Source organism: Penicillium daleae, assembly GCF_028827525.1.
Source record: "Penicillium daleae strain IBT 16125 chromosome Unknown utg000009l_segment0_segment0, whole genome shotgun sequence".
NCBI classification, from domain to species: domain Eukaryota; kingdom Fungi; phylum Ascomycota; class Eurotiomycetes; order Eurotiales; family Aspergillaceae; genus Penicillium; species Penicillium daleae.
This window is the reverse complement of record NW_026623157.1, coordinates 2,180,440-2,200,173: the sequence shown is the minus strand read 5'-3', so window position 1 is coordinate 2,200,173 and position 19,734 is coordinate 2,180,440. Positions and strand designations below refer to the sequence as shown.

Genomic DNA, 19,734 nt, shown 5'->3' with positions numbered 1-19,734 from the left:
TGTCGAGTGTCGACTGCGTATTCCGTATCATATACACTCCAGACTCCATAGCAACCCCATCGGCTTGGACTCTATATTTGATACGCTGTATCCTACCATGCAATATCTTGTGCACGGTCGGATCTTACTTGCGACCTGGCAGATCGCACACTCTACAGCACAGAACTCATATCGATTCAACTAATATACCAATTATCTGCTCCGTACTCCGTACTGTTCAGCATAATAGATGAAGCTCCATAAACACTACTATACTTGGACCTTCTTACGGACCAAGCGGTCTAGAAATGGAGTCTGTTTCCCCTCCGCCGTCGGCGAGATATAGATTAAGGGGGTTTTCCAGTCCTGACCAACGATCGTGCCCTCCAAACCTTGCACCTTTGCAAGCCCCCACGATCGATAACTACTTCGTACTACTTATGGAGTACGGAGTACTATCGTGGGAATCACCTCCCATGTGGATCAAAGATCCTTGCCCCCTTTTCCCTTGATCCAGTGAAGCCAACGTACTGTACTGTACTCCATAGACAAGACCGGAGTTGCTCTTTTCGGCCCATGCATGGAAATCTGACCCTTGGCCCCCTCATCCTCGTCATCCTTTGGCGCACCCAGCTGCTGATGCCGTTCTTAAATTATGTGAACAATGTAACTGTGTGAACGAACAGGGCCAGAGAAACAGTGCGAACGTGCTCCCGTCCTGCAGGGCTAACCGTAGCGCCAGCAGGCGTTGTCCACCCACCCAATCATCCCACCTCGCCAAACACTCGGGCCAGCGCCTGGCCGGCGGAGACTTCTTCAAAAAGCCTGGTCTTGTCCTTGCACCCATTCAGGCCGCCTCAGCTGAACCAATCCAGCGGCTGGACGGGAGGGTTCCTGAGGGGTCCTGAATGGGGGCGTCAACTGCTCGGTCTGCCCTGCGCTACTGTCGGTGAGGCTCGCAACACTGATTGAACGGAATCAGATATGCTAATGCTAGAGTGGGGAATGCCGAGTAATCCGAGTAATCTCACGATTCCATCTTCTCGTTCGTCGCTGGACCCTGTAAGCTGAGAGTGTTGCCCTTGGCCAGCCACGAACTGTGCTGACAGTGATGTAAACCCAAGACTCAACCAACCACAGTAGTAAATGCATGATTCACATGAAACCAGGGATCTAGACTTCCTAGCATCTGACAACCTCCCAGTTTTGGAAGTAGAAAACATGGGGTACAGTACATTAAAGACATGGATAACCGCCAGCCATGTTTCGGAACCTGCAAAAGTCCGAAGGGCTGGACTCATCGACAGGAAGCGTAAGGTGTAATTTAGTTGTGTGCTTGATCCAAGCTTCGAGCCTGGACCTGTCAATGCATCTTTTCTTTTTATATACGGAACTTTTCACTGTAGATCACCTTTTCCAAGGATTTGTGTAGATTTCTTTTTCGTCCCACGCCAACTGGTTCCCAAATCGCATGAGGTCCACTCTAGCTTGATAGCCCCAGCGTCCAGTTCTCGGCCTCGTCACGCCAAAGCGGGAAACCCGACCGTAACCACGTCGTACAGTCCCACCACATTACGTCGGGGTGTTCGAGGAATAAATAAATCTTGTCCACGCCGCTTGGTGACGTCCCGTGGCTTGATCTATTGTTACACCATGCGTACTTATTGGAGCCTTCTATTTATTTGAGCCCGCGTAGGGCTGTTGGCTTCCAAGGGGTAGCGGGTACGCCAGGGTCCACAGCGCTGAGATATTTATATACCGTGAAGCTGTAGCCGACACCAGGGTAGTTAAAGGGGATCCCGCCTTCCGGTATTCAGGGTCGCACGTATTTAATCCACATATCATGTTGTATATGTCCTATTTGTACGTAGTGACGCAATTCTTTGCTCTCGGGCCCTGAACAAAATCTGTGCTACCCAACAAACAACGACGGAGGGCCAATTCCCTGCCAACTGCATGAGCAATGAGTCCCCATCCAAGACACGTATTTCGATAGCCTAGAATATATTCTGAAAATACCATCAATCTGTCTTGACACCGCCTTAAGGCTCTGATTTGATTGTGAGTCCCACGTACTTTTTAATTCGCAATTGCGCCAGACATCTGGAGCTTGGTTCGCCCAGTTGCAGGAGTCAAATATGCCCGTTTTCTCATCTAGCTGCAACTCAAGAACTGAAGTCCAAAGGGTATCAATTTCAAAACCATTGAGAGAGTTATTCAGCTTCGATCCCATTTCATTGGTAGTCAACATGTTCTTAATCTGCGGTCACCTCGCCCATACAGGCTTTTAACTCGTCTTATTACGAAGCTTTTGGAACATGATCAAATCACTCTTCAAACCGGATTGAACAATTCGAGGAGGTATCGAAGTCTTCAATGAGATACCCCGAAGTTCCTTATTGCACCCGGCCTATAATCCCAGCAGGAAAGCAGCGCTCCAAGTTACACCTCGGATCATTCACGATATCTTCCGATGAGAAATGACGCTGTGACCCAAAAAACCTTTAAATCGTAGTCCATTCCCTTGCTCTCCAAATACTCAAGATTATTCACGAAGTTAGTGTCTTGCAGACTATGAAAACCCACATCCTCGTTCTTGTACCTGCTTTCCCCTGCCAATTGCCAACCTGATTACCTCTGCGACTCTCACCACTCAAGGCGACCAACCAATCGCACCACGATGTCATTTCAGACGCCGGTGTCGATAGTATCAACTCAAATTGTAGGGCTGGGAACACTGGATGGATTCCATTACGCCAATGGTGTGGAGCAATACTGCGGGATTCCCTACGCCTCGTTATCAAAACGATGGACGCGCTCTGTACTGAAGACTTCGTGGGAAAATGGCTACCACAATGGAACACAACTTGGGTGGGCTACTTTCATACCAGATGGAATTCTCACTAATGCGAGTGTCACATTGCAGAAATAACATGCCACGCCCGCAAACTCCAGGTTACAACACAAACATATTCATACCGGTCCCTCCAAATCCGAATTTTCCCCGTCATCCAGAAGTCGACGAGAAGACTGCTCTGGTCATGAATGTAGTCGTTCCCCAGCACCCACGCTTAGAAGGAGAGAAATTCCCCGTACTCGCGTGGATTCATGGCGGGTCTCTGCTCTTCGGTAGTGCGAACTACGGAATCTACGATGCCGTCAATCTGGTCTCCCACAGTGTCGAAATTGGTTGGCCCGTTGTAGTAGCGAGTTTTAATTACCGACTGGGATTAGGCGGTTTCCTCGCTAGTGCAAAGATCGGCGAGGAATTGAAGGCAGATGGGTTCGAGGGTAACGGGAATTTTGGATTCACGGATCAAAAAGTTGCAATGGACTGGATTCAAACATATATCAGTGAGTTTGGAGGCGACCCAAACAGCGTCACTGTCTTTGGCCAGTCAGCAGGTGGTGTCTCGATTGGCCATCAGATGGCAGCGAACAATCCAATGAAATTTGACCGAGCGATTTGCATGTCTGGCTTGGGGAGTACGCTTTCACCACTGGATTTAGATGAGCATGAGGCATTGTTTGACGCAACGTGTCGCTATTTCTCTATTGACCCCCATGCCCCGGATGCCCTCGATCAGCTTAGAAAAGTACCAGAACAGGAAATGGCGAACGCGGACCACATTATCCAAGGAGTTCCATCGGGGACTGGTAATACCTGCAATGATGGATGGTTCTATGCATTCGACCCGCAACTTCAATTAAAGACTGAGGCACCAAGTTGGTTGAAATCTTTTATGATAGGCGATGTGCACGACGAAGGCGTGATTTTCACCATGAATGTCATGAATGAGACATACGAAACCGTACGACAGACACTACTGGAAAGCATACAAAACGGGGTCTACGTCGACAGAATCCTTTTCGAATATGGTATCACCCGGAATACGTCAAGTCCAACCCTTGTGGATAAAGTGTGCACTATGGGCGGAGAGGCTGTCTTCAAGATCCAGAACTATCTTACTGCGAATGTTAACAAGCGGTTGAGACAGGAGAAAGCCATATTCAAATATCATTTCAACCAGCGATCCCGTCTCAACAATGCCTTGAATGGGCTGGCGTACCATGGCTTTGATGTGCTGTACCTATTTGGCAATCTCAACAACCAACTCAATGCCAGGGAACGCGCTATGCGACGTGAGATGGCATCGGCTTGGGTCAAGTTTGCATGGGGTCAAGAGCCATGGCGGACTGAGTTTTGGAAGGTCTGGGGTCCTGATTCATTGGGTAGACTGGAGACAGAGGAAGAAGATGAGCATGTACGCTCCTATTCAAGGTTCAAGCACTTGCTGTTATGGGGCTCTGATGGACTGTGGGAGAAGTATCTGGTTGGACTGGACCGTTTATTGATGAAGCGGGGAAAGCCGAGGACATCTAGGCATACTCCTACTGCTGGATTATAGTATCACGCGCAAGGCTACGAGAAAAATTTTCAAATCAGCAGGCAAGAGGTTGATATTGTTCGAAAATAAGATAGTTCATTCTAAACCGATGGAGCTAGGGTAAGTCAATTCAATCTCAACGTTTTTTCTGTAGATTTGCCTTAGTGACAAGATAGCCACCCAGGGCTACCAGACCAGCTGCACCTGCAAGAAGTGACGTATTGCTCAAGTAGGGCTCCTCATGAACTCGTCCAAGCTGGGTAGGCTTCTTGTTCTTGACAAGGTCACTACCAGAACCTCTAGCAATGTAATCCTCCCACTGCACCTGTGAAAGGTTCTTCTGGTAATCAACGACAGTGCCAGACCAGTTATTCGTAATGACTCCGTCATCTCTCTTGTACCAACTGTTGCACTTGGGATCTGCAAAACTACTACTCCGCAGCAGAGCTTGAATTCTGTCGTTGTACTCTTTCATCACCTCTGGTGTTGGAATTAGAGCAAGAGTTTTCCCTAGCTGTCGGGAACGGATCACCTCGCCAACCAAGGCGTTCAGGTAGCGTGACTGCGCTTCGATCATGAGGATGATGGAATTGTGTCCTATGTTGTGTTAAAATCTCCCAGCCACAATCATCTGGAAAGCACATGTACTCACCAAGGTTAGTGTTGGGACCATAGAACATTCCAAAATTAGGCAAGTCCTCAACAGTGACTCCGTAGTAAGCCTTCGCCCCATCTTTCCAAATATCCGCAACAGGGCGACCATTAGTACCATAGACTTGAATCGGGTACATAAAGTCGACAGTCTTGAAACCCGTCGCTAGCACGATAAAGTCATATTCTTGCTCGCCAGCACCTTCAATGTCAATCCCCTTGTTTGTGATGCGATTGATCCGTCGTGTCTCCAGATCTACATTGTCGCGGGCCAAGGCGGGATAGTAGTCATCGGATAGAATAACTCTCTTGCATCCAGGTGCATAGTCGGGCGTCAAGGTCTCCCAGAGCTCGGGCTTGTTGGCTAATTGAGTTTTGAGCATACCCGCGCACCAATCTCGGATCATCTGCGCATACTCGGAGTTATCATCGAAGACAGCAGCATGGAATCCTTCGCGCATTTCCATCTGCCATGCACGTTTGCGCCAGCGAATTGGTGGAATGTAGGTTAATAAGGCCTTTTGGAAAGCAGACACGGGAGCGTCAAGGCGAGGGATTAGCCAGTTTGGCGTCCGCTGGAAAACAGTGAGGTGGGAAGCAGCCGGTGCAATCTCAGGGATGATTTGAGCTGCCGTTGCTCCTATAATTATTGTTAGGATACCAATATAGCCTTTAAGAAGATTTGAGAGCATACCATTTCCAATAATCGCAATCTTCTTCCCCTTGAAATCATAGCTCCAGTCCCATCGAGCGGAATGCATCAACTTTCCTTGGAAGTCATCGAGACCCGGGATATCAGGATATCGTGGCAAGTTGAGCTGGCCGACGGCAGAGATAAGGAAATCGGAGGCAATGACATAGGAGGACCCAAACTCGCTGTCCTTCTGTCCCGATAGATTGACAGTGACTTTCCATTTTGATTCATTGTCGTCCCAACGGGCTTCGTCCACTGCTGAATTGAACCGTATATGTTTATAAAGACCCCATTTTTCTGCGACACGAACAAGGTATGCCTAAGATAATTGAGAAGACTCTCCGTTAGCTTCAGTCTTGGCCACAAAAGTGAAAGAGTGTAGATGCTGACTTACATAGATCTCCTCCTGACCAGGGTACTCGCGAGACCAACTGGGGTTTTGCTCGAAGGAATAGCTGTATAAGATGCTCCAGACTGTAACTCATCAGCCGCATGCTTAGTGCGTGTTCAGGAAATAGCGAACATACCGTCACAGCAACATCCAGGATACTTTTGGTCATTCCACGTCCCGCCTACATTACTACTTTTCTCCAAAATGACAAAGTTGCGACAATTATTCCGCTTGATGAGGTCTATTGCCATGTTCATGCCTTCGCGCGAGGTCGGTCAGCCTCGTATCCTCTGTAGCCACGAACAATCAACATACCGGATATTCCGGCTCCAATAATGACGACTGTTGCATTTGTGAAGTCTTTGTTTCCAACTGGAAGACGAGTACTGGAGGGGGGGGGCATCTTGACTTCGTGTTGGGAAGCCCCTCGAGCAGGACTGGAAGAAAATAGCTTGCTGCATCATTACGAGGGTAGCGATCATGGATATATAGCATAAAGGGCTGATAGCTCAGTTCTAGCCAGTCACGAGTACGTAGATGCATCATAAGTTTTCCCCCTGTAACCGAAACCCCTCATCTGCGCCTGTGAGTAGGTTTGGGCATACGCGCAAAGTCTCGGCAGTAGCACAACCCAAACATATCCGTGACGACGTAGCTCGCTGGAAGGTTTGCCCACTTAATTCAATTCACAAGACATGATTTTATTCTACCCAATTTTTAAACATTCATAATGATAAGGATACCAACGTAGCTAATCATCCACGATGCCACAAATTCGGCAATGCGGACGGAGATGTGCGGGGAACCTGGCTACACGCCGAGGTAGCTCGGGTTGCATAAAAGTAAAGGCTGGTTTCTGCAGAACCTTGGCTCTGCGGGGGTATTGATGTCAACCTAGATTCATGGCAGCTCAATTCCCTCTCTCTCGGCCGCCTGCAAAATGTACTGCTTGACCTGGTGATTGTGAAGATAAAGTATCAGAAACACTGACCAGAAATCCAACGCGAAAACAAAAAAAAAAACAGTCAAATCACAGATAAACATCGAGAATAAACTTACCTTGTCATCAGGGACCAGCTCGATTGCCAGCCGTCCGTCACCATCACGTTTTTCTGCCTCTGCCCCCGATTTTAAGAGTAGAATAGCAGCATCACCATGACCCTCCGAGATAGCATGATGCAGTGCCGTCAGTCCGTCATTATCAGTCGCGTTAACTGGGCTTTTGCCTTCCTCCAAGAGCATCTTGATAATAGGGACAGAACCAACCGCCGCTGCTCGGTGCAGAGGGAGTTGGCCACGAATGTCTTTTACCCGAGCGCTACATTTATGCGCTAGCAAACTTCGGACTGTAGAAATGTTGGATTTGGAGCTTGCGAAATGCAGAGCATTCTGTAAATCGTTATTGAAAGATCATGACATACTCTGAGAATCACTGACCTGGCCAGAATTGCTTTTTATGCTGACATCGGCGCCTTTGCGCAGAAGCAAGTCGATGATATGATCACCTTCGGCATCCTTGAGGCTGGCAGCAATCATGAGTGGCGTCCATCCGGACCCGTCCTATCGTACATTATTCCGATTCAGCTTTCAAGTCGAGATAGATCGGATCAAATATTTGTTCATGTTAGAAACACTCACCTCAACATCGGGATCGAAGTTCTTGCTGGCAACCAGCAGTTCCACAATAGGAAACCGGTTGTACGCTGTTGCCCAATGGATGGGAAGGCGATCATCATCATCTTTGACAAGCGCAGCCTTCGGATTTGCCTGAGAAAAAAAGGTCAATTCAATCTTCATACGGTGATTTTAAAGCCATATCGTAGACTCGGCATTCCCCCGCTGCAGAGTGTGGGTTTCTGCGGGGCAGCTCAAAGCTCTACAGAAGGCGATCACGCACGTTCAGCAGCGATTCAGCAATTTCAGCTGTCTCAGATGGTCAGAATGTTTTCAAATCCCAGTAACTAGCAATACATACTCTTGCCCTCACGGGCAGCCTCATGCAGAGGAAACTTGGGGCTCTGGTCAGGATCCATGACGATGATAAAGTGGAGGATTAGAGATAAGAGCTGCGATAAGTGAGAAGGTCGACACCTGACGATGGACACCTTAGGCAGTAAGGCTGGAGGACTTCCCATCAGAAGATTCACATCCGCATCCACCACACCTCCAACTCCAATCGCCCACCTCATCATTGCAGTATTGGAGCCGATCGACAGTGTTATTCAGGATTACTGAATTTTCATTGCAATACACGACTTGAGTAACGACTGGACAAAACGCTGTCCGCCGCGCACACGATCTTTCGAGGCTCAAAGCCTCTGCGCGTGCACTTCTTTCGCGACTCTCCAACTTCTCCCAACCGCGATCATACCTCTTTCAAACCATTACCCCATCACAACAATGGTTTCTTTACCCTCTCAATCAGCCGATGAGGCTGTCCGCGCCTCCGCGAAACGCACCGCCGACCTATTCGGTACAGAATACCTAATGGTCACACCCTCGACTCTGGCAGACGGCTCAATCGGCGTGTCCTACCGGCGAAAAGCAGAATACCAAGATGTGATGGAATTGCCCTCAGCGCTGGCTGAGAAACAGGCAAAGGCTGCTGCGGGGCGCACAAAACGACCCAAGATCCAGCCAGCCCAGTCTCAGGCTGTAGGCGATGGCAGCGGTGCTTCGATGGCGCTTGTCAGGAGGCCGGCGGGCGTGAGTGCAGGCGCTGCTGGCGGCGAAGATCAGCCTAAGAGTTTGATCCAAAGACCATCGGCAACGAAGCAGCAACGGCCGGATTGGCATGCGCCATGGAAGTTGATGCGTGTGATCTCGGGACATCTGGGTTGGGTACGAGCCTTGGCGGTTGAGCCAAATAACCAGTGGTTTGCCAGTGGTGCCGGCGATCGGACAATTAAGATTTGGAATATGGCGACGGGTGCGCTGCGACTTACCTTGACGGGTCACATTTCGACTGTACGTGGTTTGGCAGTGTCGCCCCGGCATCCGTACCTTTTCTCGTGCGGTGAGGATAAGATGGTCAAGTGCTGGGATTTGGAGACGAATAAGGTCATTCGCCACTACCACGGCCATCTCAGTGGTGTCTATACATTGGCGCTGCACCCTCGCCTCGACCTGCTGGTTACCGGTGGTCGCGATGGTGTATGCCGAGTGTGGGACATGCGCACGCGAAGCAACGTTCACGTTCTTTCTGGACACAAAGGCACTGTCGCCGACATCAAGTGCCAAGAAGCTGACCCTCAGGTCATCTCAGGCTCACTGGACGCTACAGTTCGACTATGGGATCTGGCGGCTGGCAAGTCTATGGGCGTTCTGACGCACCACAAGAAGGGTGTTCGTGCGCTTGCTACTCACCCGACCGAGTTCACTTTTGCTAGTGCCAGCACCGGCAGCATCAAGCAGTGGAAGTGCCCAGAGGGCGACTTCATGCAGAACTTCGACGGTCAAAATGCCATCATCAACACTCTTTCCGTCAACGACGAGAACGTACTGTTCTCTGGCGGTGACAACGGCTCCATGTCATTCTGGGACTGGAAGACTGGATACCAATTCCAATCTATCGACACTATGGCGCAACCCGGTTCCCTCGACGCTGAAACCGGTATCATGGCCTCGACCTTTGATCGGACTGGTCTGCGTCTTATTACCGGCGAGGCGGACAAGACCATCAAGATCTGGAAGGAGGATGAGAATGCCACTCCCGAGACGCACCCTGTTACGTGGGCTCCTACTCTTGGCAGACAGCGGTATTAGAGATTTTTTGGGCTGCCTGTTCTCAGTTGTTAATACCCTTCTTGTCTCCTTGGTCAATTTTGTTACGGCACTGGGTGGCGTTCAAGGTGGTTCATGTGCTTGCCCTGCAATTTTGAAGTCAAGGGATTGGGAGAAAATCATTTCTTGAATAAAAGTTCCATACTTCAGGAGGGAATCAAGCTCTGTACAACTACAATATAAAGAGCTCTTGTCGAGTACTTTTCCAATACTTCTTTTCATTTCACATTAGCTACAAGAGTATGGTTTGAGGAAATATATGACCAAAAGGGTATCGTATGTCATGCTAACTGCCTACTGCGTAGTATGATCAAATGTTGTTACAAAATGCGGAACTGAAACTCCAGGAATGCATAGAAAGACGCAATGCACCTGAAAAAGCTACTGCTCGATGCCCATGCCAAAGCCTTTAGCTTCCGCATCCTCGCGGAATGCAAGCTTCACATCCTCCGGTGCGACACGAAGTCGAATCTTGCTAGTCCGGTCACCACGAGTAGGAATCGTAGAGCCTCCAAGCAAGTTCTTCGTGCCGGAGCCTTGCTCCAAAGCCAGAACGCCAGAATTCATGAGTTCCATGGCAGCGAATCCTAGAGCCCGCACCCGGGATGCAGCACCCCCGCCAAGGAGGAAGTCTTTAACGCCTGCTCCCGCGGCACCGGCGACAGCTACGGCCGCATCCGCGATACGACGTGCCTCGTCAAGGACGTCACCGAAGGTGGACTCGGTAATTCCAGTACGTTGCACGCGTGCTAGTAGAGCGGCCAGGAAGAGCTTGCCAGAAAGAGGTAGGCACCGCAGTGATTGCTGGAGTGGTGTAGAGGTTGCCTCCTGGATCGCCTGCTTGATAGTGGCGATGGTCACACGGCCAGGTTGGCCCTTACCGAGTGCAGGTTTTGAGGCTGGTGAATCGCCGGCTCCCTTTTCTGTGAGCGCTTTGTTACGTCGAGCAGGAGTCTTGCTCGGAGTTGGAGGAATATCATCTGCAGCATCATCGTCCACTGGGGCGGCGTTGGCGGCTTCATCGGCCTCTTGCTCCGCAATTTCGACCGCACGTCGGCAGATATCCAAAGCACGACGTGCATCACCGCTGACAGCAGCAACTTTGCGACTAGCAAACTGAATGGCGTCAGGATCGACGATGTTGCCTGGAACACTAGCCAGGCGAGTGCTGATAATCTCCATCAGATCAGTGTGTCGGTATCCGGGAAATGTGATACGGGTGAGGCCGAGACGGCTGGAAATTTTGTTGCTCAGGGTACGTTCAGGCAGGTCCATGGTATTGGCCACGGCCAAGACGATAAGACGAGAGTGACGAAGCGCAGGCCAGTTGAAGAAGTTGTACATCACTGACTGATTCTTGGTGACCAGCTGATCCAATTCGTCCATAAGGACGACGCAAGAGACTCTGCGAGGCGAAGGATTGGAGAATTCTTGCTCTAGAAGGTCAAGCGCATGGGAGGGAGAGACTCTGTCTCCTTTCAAGGCCTCCCAAAGAAGAGAGTATGATTGGTGTGGGTCGGTGACTTTCATGCCGTTAATCTCCACGAAAATGAAATCGTCCATCTCCTCCTCAAGCACGGCAGCATTGAGCTGGGCCACAACTTCTCGCACGGTTGCGGTTTTACCTGTACCCGGGGTACCTGAGATGTAGATACACGCTCCGGTGCCTTCCATGATAGCGGCACTGAGATGGTTGTAGACGGTATTGAACTCAGTTTTTCGACAGGGGAGGGATTCGGGGACAGTCGAAACGTGCAGTAGGGTGCGCGCTTGCTGGTAGGGCGAGGCAAAATGAGATGGCTCAAGGACGCGAGTGCCCAGCGGGGTGAATTCAAGAGGCTTCTTTACGACAATTCTGGACACTCTATTAGTTCACTGATATACCGGTGTAGGTATAATATGCTTGCATACCGCTTGTTTGAAGGTGTCGTCAAAGCCTTCTTGCGCTGTGATTTCGGGGTCGCATTGGTCGCAGCCATTCTTTGCCGTTTCCTCGGAGTGGATGGAGCGGCAGTCTCGTCCTTGGTATCGACATGCTGCGGACGTGGTTAATTCATGTTGATGTGGATGATCCTGCTGTCTGGACCAGCAGTGGGAGGCTTACGTCGTCATCAGCCGCCTTCCTCTTCCGCGCCGCTTTTAGGCCCTCCTTCACCATGCTGATGAGTTGATGGATGTTGCGCTCTCCGTAGACTTCCTCCCAGTTGAACTCGTCAGTGTATCGGCCCTGCACTTGGTTGACACCTCGACGGCACACGATGCACTTGTTGAACTCGACACGTTCTGCTTTGTCCTTGGGTGGTACTCCGTTCGGGTATTTGGCGTAGAAGGCGTCCTTCGACATTACCGTTGCCTTGCCATTGATGGAAGTGACAGGGTTGACGTTGAAATCAGCTGTGAGGTACTGCTCATTGGGCAGAGCGTCGGTTCTCCGCTTGTTCCTTGTTGACATGAACTCGTCAGGCGAGGCAAACCACATGACGTTGACCGACTTGATAACTTCCCCTTCCTCATCCTCATCTTCCTCCTCAAGGAATTCGGTAATAATTCCGACCCAGTCCTTGCCATTCTCGGGGGATTTAAGGAGCACGACCTCGCCCAATGTGCACTCGAATGAACCCATTCTTGCGCCCACGATTGCTGGGCCTTTCTTCGCAGGACGTGATGACCGCCGTCGGCGAGACTTTGCGGGGCTCGCATTGTTTGTCTCGGGATCCTCCTTGACCTCAGTCTCTTCTGTAGCATAAATCCAGTCCCAAGGGTGGTCCTCGTCGCCCAGTTCATCGTCAGAGTCCTCGTGCACCAAGGCCCCCTTGGTCATCCATTGCTGGGCGCGCTTTCGTACATTGCGGCGTTTCTGGGAGCCCTCGTCACTCGAATGATCCGTGTCAACCGTCATTGTACCCGACCGGCCAATCGCTTCAATTGAGTGGACTGTGGGCGCGACGATGACGGAAGCTCAAGAGAGGAATAATGGAAATCGCGTTGCAAACACGCGTTGTCCACTTTACTCCCCTTTTGGCTTAGCGTTTGCAGCAATCCCGCCAATAAAGAAGTAGTGAGTGGATCCCAGTAGCGTTTGCAGCAATCCCGCCAATAAAGAAGTAGTGAGTGGATCCCAGTCATCTACCGTCTCACGAGGCCTACCTCTGGCTGGTTGATTCAGTCGTTTAGTTATACAGTAACAAGATTTTGAGCAAATTTATGGTTAGAATAACGGCTAAATTAACAGATTACGTCAGGGCCTGATATACTATGTATTGTTATTGCTTTCTTTGACAATTGGCTATCATTCTCAGGTCTAGAAAATCTACACAAAAACCTGTAGTCATTTATTGATAATTACGATATAAGAGACATCTAAGCAGTTATCCAAGAATTGCAGCAAGTTTCTGATCCTCCATATACTACCAGTGATATTGTCCACAAGACTCACCATAAGCAACCGGAACTATTGCAAGTCTATGCTACTGTATCTATGAAGCTCATGTACCTTACGGTATATAGGCCATCTGGAAATTTCCAGCATCATAGGCATTTTCCAGAAGCAGCTTTGCTTTATTAAAGGTCCTCTTATGTCCACTTTGTATGCTTTCTTAGTCTTTGCGCTCTGTCCCCTACACCCCTTCTCCGCGTCTTCATTCTGTTTCTTTCCCTTTTCCAAATATTCAAATACTCCTTCCTAGCATCTTGATCAATTTTCCTTTTCATAATTTTATCTTGGCGGACGCTTCTCGATTCCACGTCTACCCCTATGTTACCAGTATCGATGTCTAACCGAGTCGCCCACTCCAACCCCACATTCCGGAAACTGCCCAGACTGAATCAATCCTATCCAGATATGGATCAGTGAGCTTCTAAATGATCTACTCTAGATGCTGAATGTGTTTTAACTTACTGGTATGCTTACAGAGATCGCCTAGCGCGTGATGCCAACCGGAGTACGCCACCCTTATATCAAATTTGCTCATTAACTGGGTCCCATTGCCATTATCATAATTAACTCAAGAGACAGGTAGTTATACTTCAAGATACGGCTCCGAGCCTGATGACAATATTGAGAGAGGGGCAACTCGTCAAGCGCAGAATGACAAATCCGCTTCTACAGTCCCTTCACAGCCTAGACACAAATTCCCAGAGGGAAACCTCATTGACCTCGACAGTCCTCCTTCGTCGCCCCGATCGATTCCACCAGAACCCCAAGTACCCCAGCTCGAGCTATCTGCCGATGTACCTACAGCCCAGCCAACAACCCCACAGAGTCCTGAGACCCAGCGGGCAGGCTATTCTACGTCGTTCCAAAGCCAGAGGGGCCGTGGCTACTCACCATCTGGCCGCGTTCTCTCACATAATACTAAGACCAGAAGCACTCCCCCACCAATTCGTCCCCCTTCAGCAAAATCAAAATGGCTCGCTGGTATGGAGCCTGACTGTAAGAAGCCTCTGCGTTCCGTTGAAAGCTCGGCACTAAACTTATTCGTTAGCTATTGTGGTGTTAGGGGATTACATCGCGTAAGCTCTTTCCGGTTCCTCGAACCAGTTTGTGGTAGCTAATCTACCTGATAAGAACCGAAGATGTCTCCGTAGCCAGGCTATTTGGGAAGGCTGCGGCATTTCCTGGACGGGAGGAGTTATTTGAGCATGTTGGCCGGGATACTGGCGCTTTTATCCAGCCTCCAGTGGAGAGTGACACAGTATGCTATCGTACCATATCCAATAATAAGTGTTCATCGCTGACCGTTCGAAGGAACTTCTCATATGGGGAAACGACAGCCAGGTAGGAGCCGCGAAGAGGATGCTCCAAGATAGAGTGATCAGGTACCGCGACGAGCAATTGGCGGAAAGCGATAGATTACTCTCTCAAACTCGCCAAACAACAGCCCAGCGACCTTCAAGATATTCGCGCCACTCTCTCGGCACTGGACGCAAACCTGTGGAGTGGGACAAGATCTCACCTTATGACAGCGTTGAGAAGATGAAACGCAAGCAAGAGAAAATGGCATTGGAGATGCTTCGAAAAGAGCCCGAAGGAGCGGAGTGTAATGTATGAAAATCCTATAATCACAACGTCCGGTGAAATTTCGGGATCCTAATTCTTTCCCACAGCACAAATTAGTCTTTGTGTGGCCTACAGATGGCCCTTCGCCCCAAGAGTGCTTGGGGAGGGATCTTGAGACACTTGACAATATTCGTTCAGACCTGCAGGTTCACGCTTACTTGGACCCCGAGTACCCGACACACATCGTTGTCACTAACAACGAAGGCTTCGATACTGGATCCGTTGTCCAGTTCCTTCGGGCAGCATGGAAGGAGGGGATGGGACAAACGGACCTGCACATCAAGAAGCTCATGCTTGCAGCAGTCGGCCACGAATTTCTCGAGAAAGGTGTAATCCTTGAAAAGCATGGTCCTGTCGCAAAACCATTCGTTTGGGAATATCCACTGCAAGGTGCAAATGCTAGCGTTGAGGTGTTTGACAATAATATGGATGCTATCCGTATCTCGAATTCCAACGAGATTCTGCAGAATATGCGAATCTCTCTTTCCATGATCAACTACTTCAATGGCAATCTGCGGATGCGATTTCATTTCGGTACTTTTGTTCTGGACAGATGCAGACTCCCGAAGAGAGATGTGAGGTCCTTCAGCCTTGCTGAATTCAGGGCCATGATCGAACATGATCACTGTCGAGGGCGAGTCGTGCCCGGGTATGTACCCTGAAGCCCTACAGAAAGCTGGATTCAACTTACAAGCTTGATAGATTGAAGATCGGGACGGATGAAATGTTGAATCGACTTCGTCGTGCGGATGAGCTCCTTGAGCCCATTGGTCAGGTCCAGCCTCTTCATAAGTTGGAGTTCATGGAGCCTAACCACTCGGCCACTATCGAGTTCGATAAACGCCTCGGTTATGAATTCCGACTTGAGCTTTACCTCAAGAGGATTAAGCGTGCCGGCGAAGTCGAAATCAAAGGTCACCGTTGGTTCAAGGCATACCCTGACGAAGACAAGACCCTGAGAATGCCGTTACAGCTAGCCATGGTGGACTTTGCTAAGTAAAAGACTTTCTTCCTCTGTATATGATGAGGATATACTGATACTTCGTCACAGGGCTGACTGGCAGTGCAACATCGAGTTCTTCGAGTTGGCTAACGAGAGAGACCTCCCCAAGACTCTGCGCGAGCTTGCATCCAGTATCAGATTCACCAGTAGTGGCGACAGCCACCACTTCATCTCCAAGGCTGCAATGAAGATCATGATTCCAAAAGAAACACCTGACGCCCGCATTGTCAAAAAGTCCGCAATTCGGTTCAAGGTCAAGGGAACTAACTTGATCCTTGAGCTCGCTCGATTCGACGTGTATAGAAGGACCACCTTCTATAAGTCACACTGGAGTGCCACTCTTTACAACCCTGCTTGGGATTCACTCATGGGAGGAGAGATCGGCCCAGGCGGGATTCAACCATGCGGAGCAGGCCTAGAGACTTTCTTCCCGTCAACCGAAAGCGGCAATGCACAGGAAGGGGACGGTCTGATAGATGTCTTGCGGGTTGTCCATAGGATTGCGGGGCTGATGGGTGGCCCTGAGATTGGCTTCAGTTCGACGGCCAGGGACGAGAGTATGGCTGGATTGATTAACGTGGACCTAGGGACTCTGTTCTAAGGGTTGAATGACTCGCATGGCCATCGTGGTCTTTCACATATTCCACAGCTTTGGTTGAATGTAAGTTGCGATATGTGGAATTTGCTGTTTCCAGGATATGACCTTTCTTGAATTGAGCCCCCAGCCTGTTCGTCCATCTATTGGGAGAGAAATGTAACCTCCAAACTCGATTAATGTTTGGCTCGACCAAGAGATCTCTCAGCGGCAGGACCAATTGTGCATTAAGAAAATACATGCGATATTACGTAGACGGATGGATACTCGTAGACCTTCGATAGGAGAGGTTAAGGAGAACTTTGGTATGTATACTCGCTGACCTTCTAGACTGTATGTGGGGAATTTCGCCGATTGCAGAATTGAAGTGATATATAAGTTTTTGATATTTTGGCATTTCTAGATTGTCTCCGCACTCATGAACTGTATGTGGATGTTTATCCAGCAGCTGCACCAGCAGTCTGCGCGGGCACAGCCTCGCCACTGAGCATCTTCTGGCGGAGGACTATAAACAGTCAGTAAACAACCCATCAATCCGGATACGCAACCTCGAAAAGAAGCATCCGTAGCCATGGAAATACTCACCTTCCTCAACAACCCGCAATTGCTGGTTCTTGCCCTGTACAATCTTCTCCAGCTCCTGTAGATTCGCATCCAAGCCCTTGACCTTGTCATTATAGAAAGCAATTGCCTTCTCAGCAGTCTAACCCAACCCAAAACGCAATTAGTAATTGTCCAAATCTCCCCAATGCGCGCCCAATCATTCTCCAACCATACCTTCTCAACATAGAAACCAGTCCCAACGTCAACAAGTACCTTCTCCCGATCCGTCAACCGACCCTTGACATACAACGAGCTGGTCAGAGGCACAAGGATCTCATCCCGGCCATCGGTGCCCTTCTTCGCGGAGCCAGTCACGCCGTCGTTGATCGAGTTCACGCAGTCCCGGAATTTGGCCTGCGCCGCGCGCAGCTTCGTGTGTGAGGAGGTCAGGTGCTCCAACTCGGAGGTGAGACGGGTCTGGAGGGAGCGGAGTTGGGGTACGGAGAGGGAGGCGAGATTGACTGGTAAACCCGCGTAGGGATATTGTTAGCTAGCTGGATATTGCAGTTGTGGTGGTGATGGTTTTGCGGGTTGCGGGCGTACCTGAGCCCGGGGGAGCTCCGCCGGAGGAGCTATCTGAGGATGCCATAGTGGATTATGTGGTGTGCAGAGATCCGGTATAATCGAATTGCAGAAATTCGACGTCAGAAACTTATGCGCTCGGTGGTGGACTCTGCGTGCATACGATTTGCGGGCGGAGGTGGGGGGTTTGGGAGCTTGAGGAAAATGAAGGGAGTAGAGCTGTGGAAATAGTGCGGGTAGAGATTCACAGCCAGAGCGCAGAGTGGGATGGACGACTATACACACGCACCTCAGTCCCACGTCAGAGCTCTGATCGTGGTGGTCTCCTCGTTTTTCAACCGTAGTCTGCGCGAGTAAAGTTATCGAGGTATAGTAGTAATGTTTGTAATGCCTGGTTGTAGACGTATTTTTAAAAGGAGTGGGTGATAAATTCGCTATATTACAGTCGCAACGCCCATTCGGCGTCTTGGTCAATAAAATACAATATGCTACAGATTCATGCCTGGTGTCCCCTCACAGCTGAGAGAGCAGGCCTTGAACAAACGAGGGAAGATCCTCGAGGGAAACATCCTCTTTGACACTCAGACGGCGGCACTGTACTTCCAGGGCCTGGTTCTTCTTCCAGCCGTTGCCAACTACCACGATGACTGGGTAGCCGATCAGGTCAGCGTCGCCCAGTTTCCAGCCCATGCCCTTGTCACGGTCATCGAGAAGAGTGTCCACAGGTTTCAGACTCCCTGAGGTGAGACTGTCATAGACTTCTTCAGCTACCGAGTCCAATCCCTTGCCAGGAACCACAACAGCCTCAAAAGGAGCGATGGCCCGAGGCCAGTTCAATCCCTTGTCATCTGCCAGCCGGTTCACAACGGCTGAGATCATGCGCGAAACTCCGATTCCGTGACAGCCCATCTGCATAGGGACGATTAGCTCTTTACTAGACTTGCCTCCCGATTCAGCGGATCCATCAAGCACGGCCGAGTTGACGGACACTGAGGCATTGAGGACTTCGCTGTACCGCGTGCCGAGATGGAAAGTATGGCCGAGTTCGACAGCAGGGTTGCTGGTCAAAATGCCCTCCCCACACTGCGAGCATCGGTCTCCGTCGTGGACTCGGACAAGGCTGAGCTTGTTTGAGGTCCCAGGGAAACGGTCCATCATGGTGTACTCAATATCTGCAGCAGTGCAGCCGGACTGTTGGAGAAGATCACTGAGCGGCGGGCGTTGGTATACCCGCACTTGCGAGTCGTACAAGTCAAGCACACGAGGCTTCTCGGACGATTTGCGAGACTTGACATGGGCAACCCACTTCTCCAACGGGTTCTCCACACTGAGGTCCAGGTCGATGCCTGCGGCTGTTGCAATTGCCTTGGCGGCATGGGAGTTGACGTGACGCTCCTCCGGCTCGGTGAACCCATTCTTCAACGAGAATTTGGGGAACCAGCCCCGAAGAAGAGTATTCCCATCGTGCGAAATGGCCATCCACATACCGGTTGAGACTGTTGAGCCAACTTCAACGGGGACATCCTCCTCTGTCTGGAAGCCAGGTACAGAGCCCTTCCCGACTGCTTCGGGGAAACTATGACTCTTGCCGTCTGCAAGCTCTTCATTGTATACATGGTCACAGTTTGAGCAGCTCACGACCCGGTCTTCGCCCTTGGCACTGATGAAGTGATACTCGTGACTGAGATTGCCTCCCATGTTTCCTGAGTCTGCTGCTGCGACAAGGTATGGAATCTTCAGTTCATCAAATAATTGGGTATAGGCATGTTTCACAGCGCGATATGTCTCAAGGGCCTTCTCCGCACTGTAATCGAAAGTGTACAGGTCCTTCATGACGAATTCTCGCCCCCGGAGAAGACCCTGCCTCGGACGAGCTTCATCGCGGTATTTCCTAGCTTTTGGGGAGTCAGCCTGGGATAATCCGTAACGGGCTGGATATTTCTGACTTATTTGGTACACTCGTAAAGGGAGATTCTTGTAGGATGTCGTCAAGTTCCCAACAAGAGTAGTGATTTCTTCCTCGTGGGTCGGAGCAAGAATGAAACGAGCGCCTTTTCGATCTTCGA

The 19,734-nt window shown here is 50.1% G+C and overlaps 8 protein-coding genes across 8 annotated transcripts; 3 read left to right on the top strand and 5 right to left on the bottom strand.

Annotated features, from left to right (window-relative positions):
* Nucleotides 1–2,659: 2,659 nt before the first annotated feature.
* On the top strand, nucleotides 2,660–4,388 carry N7458_011933 (uncharacterized protein; the record flags this gene model as incomplete). The annotated part of the gene is made up of 2 exons (XM_056915315.1): nucleotides 2,660–2,850; nucleotides 2,906–4,388. 2 exons carry the CDS (start codon nucleotides 2,660–2,662, stop codon nucleotides 4,386–4,388), a joined length of 1,674 nt encoding a protein of 557 aa, XP_056760069.1.
* Nucleotides 4,389–4,503: 115 nt separating this feature from the next.
* N7458_011932 (flavin-containing monooxygenase) lies at nucleotides 4,504–6,506 on the bottom strand (the record flags this gene model as incomplete). Its single annotated transcript, XM_056915314.1, has 6 exons — nucleotides 4,504–4,964; nucleotides 5,020–5,658; nucleotides 5,713–6,031; nucleotides 6,107–6,186; nucleotides 6,240–6,362; nucleotides 6,419–6,506. The coding sequence occupies 6 exons, from the start codon at nucleotides 6,504–6,506 to the stop codon at nucleotides 4,504–4,506; spliced, it is 1,710 nt and encodes a 569-aa protein (XP_056760068.1).
* Nucleotides 6,507–7,003: 497 nt separating this feature from the next.
* On the bottom strand, nucleotides 7,004–8,136 carry N7458_011931 (ankyrin repeat domain-containing protein; the record flags this gene model as incomplete). Its single annotated transcript, XM_056915313.1, has 6 exons — nucleotides 7,004–7,057; nucleotides 7,163–7,492; nucleotides 7,541–7,663; nucleotides 7,742–7,870; nucleotides 8,001–8,026; nucleotides 8,079–8,136. The coding sequence occupies 6 exons, from the start codon at nucleotides 8,134–8,136 to the stop codon at nucleotides 7,004–7,006; spliced, it is 720 nt and encodes a 239-aa protein (XP_056760067.1).
* Nucleotides 8,137–8,503: 367 nt separating this feature from the next.
* Nucleotides 8,504–9,868, top strand: N7458_011930 (WD40 repeat domain-containing protein; the record flags this gene model as incomplete). The annotated part of the gene is made up of 1 exon (XM_056915312.1): nucleotides 8,504–9,868. One exon carries the CDS (start codon nucleotides 8,504–8,506, stop codon nucleotides 9,866–9,868), a length of 1,365 nt encoding a protein of 454 aa, XP_056760066.1.
* A 399-nt stretch (nucleotides 9,869–10,267) lies between these two features.
* N7458_011929 (origin recognition complex subunit 1) lies at nucleotides 10,268–12,785 on the bottom strand (the record flags this gene model as incomplete). Its single annotated transcript, XM_056915311.1, has 3 exons — nucleotides 10,268–11,741; nucleotides 11,798–11,922; nucleotides 11,991–12,785. The coding sequence occupies 3 exons, from the start codon at nucleotides 12,783–12,785 to the stop codon at nucleotides 10,268–10,270; spliced, it is 2,394 nt and encodes a 797-aa protein (XP_056760065.1).
* Nucleotides 12,786–13,727: 942 nt separating this feature from the next.
* Nucleotides 13,728–16,549, top strand: N7458_011928 (uncharacterized protein; the record flags this gene model as incomplete). The annotated part of the gene is made up of 9 exons (XM_056915310.1): nucleotides 13,728–13,735; nucleotides 13,799–13,827; nucleotides 13,902–14,318; nucleotides 14,371–14,398; nucleotides 14,454–14,580; nucleotides 14,634–14,930; nucleotides 14,993–15,594; nucleotides 15,648–15,941; nucleotides 15,997–16,549. 9 exons carry the CDS (start codon nucleotides 13,728–13,730, stop codon nucleotides 16,547–16,549), a joined length of 2,355 nt encoding a protein of 784 aa, XP_056760064.1.
* A 431-nt stretch (nucleotides 16,550–16,980) lies between these two features.
* On the bottom strand, nucleotides 16,981–17,735 carry N7458_011927 (prefoldin subunit 5; the record flags this gene model as incomplete). Its single annotated transcript, XM_056915309.1, has 4 exons — nucleotides 16,981–17,048; nucleotides 17,129–17,246; nucleotides 17,321–17,607; nucleotides 17,690–17,735. The coding sequence occupies 4 exons, from the start codon at nucleotides 17,733–17,735 to the stop codon at nucleotides 16,981–16,983; spliced, it is 519 nt and encodes a 172-aa protein (XP_056760063.1).
* Nucleotides 17,736–18,181: 446 nt separating this feature from the next.
* N7458_011926 (putative proline--tRNA ligase AIM10) lies at nucleotides 18,182–19,501 on the bottom strand (the record flags this gene model as incomplete). The annotated part of the gene is made up of 1 exon (XM_056915308.1): nucleotides 18,182–19,501. One exon carries the CDS (start codon nucleotides 19,499–19,501, stop codon nucleotides 18,182–18,184), a length of 1,320 nt encoding a protein of 439 aa, XP_056760062.1.
* Between the last annotated feature and the right edge of the window lie 233 nt (nucleotides 19,502–19,734).